We start from the raw sequence: 7693 nt of genomic DNA on the forward strand, positions 1-7693 counted from the left end.
AAACGCACAAATGAGAGTTTTCGGACATTTTCCTTCGGCCATCTGCACAGTTGCAGAAAATTTGAAGTTTTGTTAGTAAATGATTAAAGTGCATTTTCGTGTGGAATTAATTTTCAAGTCTATCGTGCAAAAAATAACAATTTTTCTCGGAATTCTAGGTAAGCTAAATTATGAGTAATTAAGTGCGCACGTTTAAAATTGCATGCGATCCCCAGTTCCCCAGAACATGGGCTTAGGACACCTTCCCAGCCAAAATCAGCTCCGTAACGGAATTCATCACTATGGGTTTGTTTTTGCAAAACCTTTTCTCATGTAAATTTCTGATTTCTTACCTTCGAGTACTAACTGGACCACCCCTAAATTGATAAGGTTTAGTTTCTGTCAGCATACCATTTGTCGAAGATAAAGAGAAGTGGTTGGTGGAAGGTTTGTTCTAGGGGGGAAATTTTCCAACATGTTTGAGGGTGATATTAAATACTCTCGGTGTACTACCGCCATTAGTTGTTGATTAATCGAATAGTTGAGATGTATTGTATGACGTTTGAAAATATTTCAACGTAAATGACGAGTAGAATTTTAAGTGAATGTTGATGTTGATGTTAAAAATTAATGTTGAATTTCAAATGCATCCAAAACCTGTATTAGGGATATTCGTTAACAATTTGGCATCACGAGAAATAAGATCCTAAATGGAGAAGGGATCTACTTCGCGGCAATTTTTTGTGGGTGTGACCGGTGAGTTTTTTGTAGTATAGCAAATTTTTCTGATATTCGAGATAATCCGGTTCGCAAAGTATTTCAAAACAAAAGAAAAAAAACCTGTTTTAATCCACCTAGAGGTGCAATTGTGCCTTTCTCATTTCTCCAAACTATGATTTAATAGCTGGTTCGTACAATATAACTTTATGGAAATGTCTTTCATTCTTATTACACTTGGTAAGTATATATAAGAGCACCTTTTTGCATTCATCGAGGTATCGGTTTGAATCGGAGTTTTCTATGTGATCGCACTCCACAACCCGTAACTCCGGAGCCGGAAGTCGGATGGAGATGGAATTTAATATCAGTTTCTGGGGACGCAACACCTTTCATTTGAGACTAAGTTGAACAAATCTAGCCATTTTCGAGAAACCAATATAACCGTTATTCTGACTTTGGATGCTTCCGGATCCGTCGATGGTGGCCAGTGTGGCCAAAGAGACTTTGAATGACTGTTGGGGACCTAGATCTACAAATTCAACAGTTGTGTTTACATTTTGGAAAAAAAATCACCTTTTTACATTCATCGCAGAATTCGTTAGAATCGGGATTTGCTGCGTGATCGTACGTATCACACTGTAATTCAGGAACCAGAACTCAGATCCAAACAAAATTCAACAGCAGCTGATGGACCTTTCATTTAAAATCAAGTTTGTCAAAATCGGTTCAGAAAATTCCGAGAAACCGATGTGGAAAAATCAACAAATTTTGTTTTGTAACCATACTCTTCAACTCGTAATTCGGAACAAGATGTCGGTTGAAAATGAAATTCAATAGCAACCTATGGGAATATTATACCTTTCTTTTGAATCTTAGTTTGTAAAAATCGGTTCAGCCATCTCCGAGTAACCGATGTGGACATTTTGTTAACAAATCCGCACATACACACACATACATACACACATACACATACACACATACATACATACACACATACATACACACAGATATTTTGCGATCTCGGCGAACTGAGTCGAATGTTATATGAGACTCGGCCCTCCGGGCCTCGGTTAGAAAGTCGGTTTTTGGAGCAATTGCATAACCTTTCTATATAAGAAAGGCAAAAGAATAATATTTAATTAGCTTAATAAGCATGAGTTCAATGTTATCTTCATGTGATTATAATTTGCAAAGTTTGGTGGAATGCGTTTGAACGTGTAGGGAATGGGGGTTTAGTAGAGTGGGTGTGGAGGATGCGTCAGAAATCCTTCATCTTATTTCGGTATACGGGGTGGATGAAGGAAATCTGGGCGTGAGGGTGATCCAAGAAGAGGGGAGTGATGAAGGAGGGAGGTGTAAGGGCAAGGTGGGGAGGGGGGGGAGGGGCGGCTACGCAATACTCAACTGCATATTTTGCCTTCCATTTGAGACTTGGTTTGAGAAAATCGGTTCAGTCATCACCGATGAACCGATGTGACTTTAATTGTGGAATATGCCCGGAATTCCGGACTTCCGGAATCGTCGATAGTGGACAATATATTCAAAGAATGTTTGATTAGCAATCAGTGATCTAGATCTGCGATTAGAAGTTATTTGGTGACCATTTCAATAGTTTTTAGCCTCTGAGGTATTACGATTGTACCGATTTATATGGGAAATTCCAGTGTATCCTTACTAACACCCCTGTAACTCCGGAAGCAAGAGTCAGAACCGAATGAAATTCAGCAGCAGTCAATGGCATTACTGTATCTTTCATTTGAAATTAAGTTCGTAAAAATCGGTAAAGAATTCGTTGTGGAATGGGTGTGATATTAGCTTAGGAACTTGGCGGGTTCCCCGAGGGCGTCATGAACCGTCATAGGTGGCCAATGTGGTCAAAGCTGCTTTGATTGATCATTAGTGATCCAGACCCGCAAACTAGAGTAATGTTACATCAATTTTAATATGTTTTAAATCATTTGAACATTATGGTGGTACCAGTTTATATGGGAATTTGCTGTGTGACCGCACTCTTCAACCCGTAACTCCGGAACCGGAAGTCGGATCAACTAAAAATTCAATAGCAGCTTATGGGAGCGTTATACCTTTCAGATGAAACTAAGTTTGCGAAAATCGGTTCAGCCATCTCTGAGAAAATTGTGTGAGTTTAAATGACACACACACACATACACACACACATACACACACACATACATACACACACACAGACATTTGCCGATCTCGACGAACTGAATCGAATGGTGTATGATACTCGGCCCTCCGGGCCTCGGTTAAAAAGTCGATTTTTACAGTGATTGCATAGCCTTTCTTTATATGAGAAAGGCAAAACCTGTTTTAATCCACCTAGAGGTGCAATTGTGCCTTTCTCATTTCTCCAAACTATGATTTAATAGCTGGTTCGTACAATAAAACATTATGGAAATGTCTTTCATTCTTATTACACTTGGTAAGTATATATAAGAGCACGTATTTGCATTCATCGCGGTATCGGTTTGAATCGGAGTTTTCTATGTGATCGCACTCCACAACCCGTAACTCCGGAGCCGGAAGTCGGATGGAGATGGAATTTAATATCAGTTTCCGGGGACGCAACACCTTTCATTTGAGACTAATTTGATCAAATCGGTCTAGCCATTTTCGAGAAACCAATATAACCGTTATTCTGAATTTGGATGCTTCCGTATCCGTCGATGGTGGCCAGTGTGGCCAAAGAGACTTTGAATGACTGTTGGGGACCTAAATCTACAAATTCAGCAGTTGTATTTTCATTTTGGAAAAAAATTCATCTTTTTACATTCATCGCAAAATTCGTTAGAATCGGGATTTGCTGCGTGATCGTACGTATCACCCTGTAATTCAGGAACCAGAACTCGGATCCACACAAAATTCAACAGCAGCTGATGGACCTTTCATTTAAAATCAAGTTTGTCAAAATCGGATCAGAAAATTCCGAGAAACCGATGTGGACAAATCAACAAATTTAGTTTTATAACCATACTCTTCAACTCGTAATCCGGAACAAGATGTCGGTTGAAAATGAAATTCAATAGCAACCTATAGGAATATTATACCTTTCATTTGAATCTTAGTTTGTAAAAATCGGTTCAGCCATCTCCGAGTAACCGATGTGGACATTTTGTTAACAAATCCGCACATACACACATACATACATACATACATACATACATACATACATACATACATACATACATACATACATACATACATACATACATACATACATACATACATACATACATACACACATACATACACACAGATATTTTGCGATCTCGGCGAACTGAGTCGAATGTTATATGAGACTCGGCCCTCCGGGCCTCGGTTAGAAAGTCGGTTTTTGGAGCAATTGCATAACCTTTCTATATGTGAAAGGCAAAAGAATAATATTTAATTAGCTTAATATGCATGAGTTCAATGTTATCTTCATGTGATTATAATTTGGAAAGGTTGGTGGAATGGGTTTGAACGTGTAGGGAATGGGGGGTTAGTAGATTGGGAATGGAGGATGCGTCAGAAATCCTTCATCTTATTTCGGTATACGAGGTGGATGAAGGAAATGCGGGCGTGAAGGTGGTCCAAGAGGAGGGGAGTGATGAAGGAGGGAGGTGTAAGGGCAAGGCGCGGGGGGGAGGGGCGGCGACGCAATACTCAATTGCATATTTTGCCTTCCATTTGAGACTTGGTTTGAGAAAATCGGTTCAGTCATCACCGATGAACCGATGTGACTTTAATTGTGGAATATGCCCGGAATTCCGGACTTCCGGAATCGTCGATCGTGGACAATATATTCAAAGAATGTTTGATTGGCAATCAGTGATCAAGATCTGCGATTAGAAGTAATTTGGTGACCATTTTAGCCTCAGAGGTATTACGATTGTACCGATTTATATGGGAAATTCCAGTGTATCCTTACTAACACCCCTGTAACTCCGGAAGCAAGAGTCAGAACCGAATGAAATTCAGCAGCAGTCAATGGCATTACTGTATCTTTCATTTGAAATCAAGTTTGTAAAAATCGGTAGAGAATTCGATGGGGAATGGGTGTGATATTAGCTTAGGAACTTGGCGGGTTCTCCGGGGGCGTCATGAACCGTCATAGGTGGCCAATGTGGTCAAAGCTGCTTTGATTGATCATTAGTGATCCAGACCCGCAAACTAGAGTAATGTTACATCAATTTTAATATGTTTTACATCATTTGAACATCATGGTGGTACCAGTTTATATGGGAATTTGCTGTGTGACCGCACTCTTCAACCCGTAACTCCGGAACCGGAAGTCGGATCAACTAAAAATTCAATAGCAGCTTATGGGAGCCTTATACCTTTCAGATGAAACTAGGTTTGCAAAAATCGGTTCAGCCATCTCTGAGAAAATTGTGTGAGTTTAAATGACACACACACATACATACACACACACAGACATTTGCCGATCTCGACGAACTGAATCGAATGGTGTATGACACTCGGCCCTCCGGGCCTCGGTTAGAAAGTCGATTTTTACAGTGATTGCATAGCCTTTCTTTATATGAGAAAGGCAAAACGCAATTGGTTTGAAGCTTCTAGCGTCTCCCTATTTACGGTTTATCCTAATTTTGATAGACCTCTGACATTTTTTTCTACCCATTTATTTCAGTAAATCTCGCTTCTGTAGCCCTGGGGACCTGTCTCTGTTGGACCTCCCCAATGGGTCCGGTGTATACATCCAACGATACCAGCATAAATCCACTGAACGTGCCTCCCACCACGATGGAGGAATCCTGGATTGGTTCACTGATCGCTCTAGGAGCCCTCGCCGGTAAGTTCGCTTTCCGATTGCTATCATCCGTTTCAGTTCGAACCGTTTTAGCTCCCTTCATCGCTGGACCACTGGCGGAGATATACGGTCGCAAATTAACTCTGCTTGGTAGTTCAGCTTTATTTATTCTAAGCTGGATTCTTCTGCTGACGACCAAGACAGTGGGGCAGTTGCTGGCAGCTAGATTGATTCAAGGATTCGGGATAGGATTTGTAATGACGGTGCAGACGATGTATATCGGTGAGATCGCTTCTAAAGAGTACCGAGGGGCGCTGGGTTCTCTTATGCAGTTGGGTATTGTCTGTAAGTAGCTTTAAGTTCAATCAAATCTAAGCAGGATTCTAATGCACTTTTTTAATGTTAGTCGGAGGACTGTACGTGTATGCGATCGGACCATACGTAAACTATCACGCATTGCAGTGGGCCTGTTTGGCAATTCCGATTACCTTTACAGTAATCTTCTTGTTCATGCCAGAAACCCCTACGTTCTTCATTATCAAGGGCCGCCAGAGTGATGCCATCAAATCACTCCAATTCCTACGGGGTATGTCGGCTGATGGAGTACAAGACGAAATGACGGAAATGACAAAATCCGTGGAGGAATCAATGAAAAACAAAGCGAACCTGATTAATTTACTTAAAAGTAAAGGAAACGTTAAGTCGTTGATCATCTGCGTTGGTTTGATCACCTTCCAACAGCTATCTGGAATCAACGTAATTCTGTTTTACAGCCAGACAATTTTCGCTAAAACAGGCAGCAGTTTAACTCCTGCCATTTCCACAATTTTGGTTGGTAGTGTCTCGTTTCTAGCTAGCGGAGCAACACCGATCATCGTTGATCGGTTGGGTCGTAAACCGATTCTGCTAGCCTCAGCCGCTGGAATGTGTCTTGCTCATGGAACCATGGGACTGTATTTCTACACGGACTACCTCAAATTGGATGTGGTGGATAGCATCGGCTGGTTGCCTATTTTCTCGTTGATCTTCTTCGTGACGGTTTACTGCGTCGGATTTGGATCGATACCATGGGTCGTACTGGGTGAGATGTTCCCCGCTAATATGAAGTCGATTGCAGCCTCGATTGTGGCGTCTTCCTGTTGGGTGCTAGCATTTCTTGTGCTGCAATTCTTCTCGACATTGGAGGTGGCAGTGGGATCGCACTGGTTGTTCTGGATATTTGGTATCATGTGCGGAGTGGCATTCGTGTTCACCCTGACCACCGTGATGGAGACTAAGGGAATGAGCCTACAACAGATTCAGGATAGGCTCAATAAATAGGTTTTGATTCGTCCGACAGTTATTATTAGGAATTCAAATGATGGAGGTTTAAAGTGTGCATTTGTACGAATACAGTCGTGTTGTATTGGAAAGAGTTATATATGATATATTTTTCGCCACAGACCACTAGTTTTGACATTGTCCGTATTGATTTGAATTTCGTACACATAAAGCATTCGCATTGTTATAATCATGTTTTTTCCACCATTTTTATGATTATGAAATAACAATTGACATCGATATTTTTAACCCATTTTCACGTTGACGGATCGTGGGCTTAGTAGGCGAACGCATCAATTATGACTTGGGCAAGCGTCCTTCTGAATTCAAGTATCTAGACAGTCGACTGCATCGCTGTCTAAGCGGCGAGCGTGGAACTTCCAAAAAAAGTTTTTGAAACATTTCGTCTAGAAACGTAACAAAATGATAGGGTAAAGTGCCTACTATCACCATACTAAGAGGGGTGCCTCTCTAAATCAATCGTTACCCAACCTACAATCAAAGGAATACATAAAAATTGGTATCAGCAGCTTTGCTTCGTTGTTTAGATCCAATGTAATAACACAAATGTCCTGAAAACGGTGAAATTCTCGCGTTTGAGCACAACGAGCCAACGGCTTCAAAAATAGAAACAAGACGAAAATAGGCTCATCACCCTATTAACGATCTGATTACATTAGCTTTGACAATTGCGGAGTAAAGTTAGGCGCTTCGTGTAACAATGGTGAATATAAATTATGTTCATCGCCCGTGTACTTCTGTTAGACTAAAATGAGGCGAATATCTGTCCAGCTAACACGGTACAGTGGAGTTCCATTTTTAGCAACTATATTTTTAAAATTTAAGCTTTGTTGTAACTATACCAAAAACGAATCTTTATACTTTTAAATTAATTTCTAA

The 7693-nt window shown here is 40.6% G+C and overlaps 1 protein-coding gene across 2 annotated transcripts; it reads left to right on the forward strand.

Annotated features, from left to right (window-relative positions):
- The first annotated feature begins 525 nt into the window (after window positions 1–525).
- Window positions 526–6831, forward strand: LOC131676582 (facilitated trehalose transporter Tret1-like). 2 transcript variants are annotated; one of them, XM_058955718.1, is made up of 4 exons: window positions 526–735; window positions 5354–5515; window positions 5567–5818; window positions 5880–6831. In XM_058955718.1, exons 1-4 carry the CDS (start codon window positions 690–692, stop codon window positions 6791–6793), a joined length of 1374 nt encoding a protein of 457 aa, XP_058811701.1. In that variant the 5' UTR covers window positions 526–689; the 3' UTR covers window positions 6794–6831. The 2 variants fall into 2 exon arrangements, with proteins under 2 accessions (XP_058811701.1, XP_058811702.1); XM_058955719.1 differs by having other exon boundaries at window positions 5633–5818.
- The last annotated feature ends 862 nt before the right edge of the window (window positions 6832–7693 follow it).

Source organism: Topomyia yanbarensis, chromosome 1 (assembly GCF_030247195.1).
Source record: "Topomyia yanbarensis strain Yona2022 chromosome 1, ASM3024719v1, whole genome shotgun sequence".
In the NCBI taxonomy this organism is placed as follows: domain Eukaryota; kingdom Metazoa; phylum Arthropoda; class Insecta; order Diptera; family Culicidae; genus Topomyia; species Topomyia yanbarensis.

What these genes read in the sequence shown, in the direction of transcription:
- LOC131676582 (XM_058955718.1), top strand. Translation starts at nt 690, where the DNA reads ATGGAGAAGGGATCTACTTCGCGGCAATTTTTTGTGGGTGTGACCG. An exon ending in ATTTTTTGTGGGTGTGACCG is followed by an intron (nt 736 to 5,353) that starts GTGAGTTTTTTG and finishes CATTTATTTCAG; the next exon opens with TAAATCTCGCTTCTGTAGCC. An exon ending in CGCTCTAGGAGCCCTCGCCG is followed by an intron (nt 5,516 to 5,566) that starts GTAAGTTCGCTT and finishes GAACCGTTTTAG; the next exon opens with CTCCCTTCATCGCTGGACCA.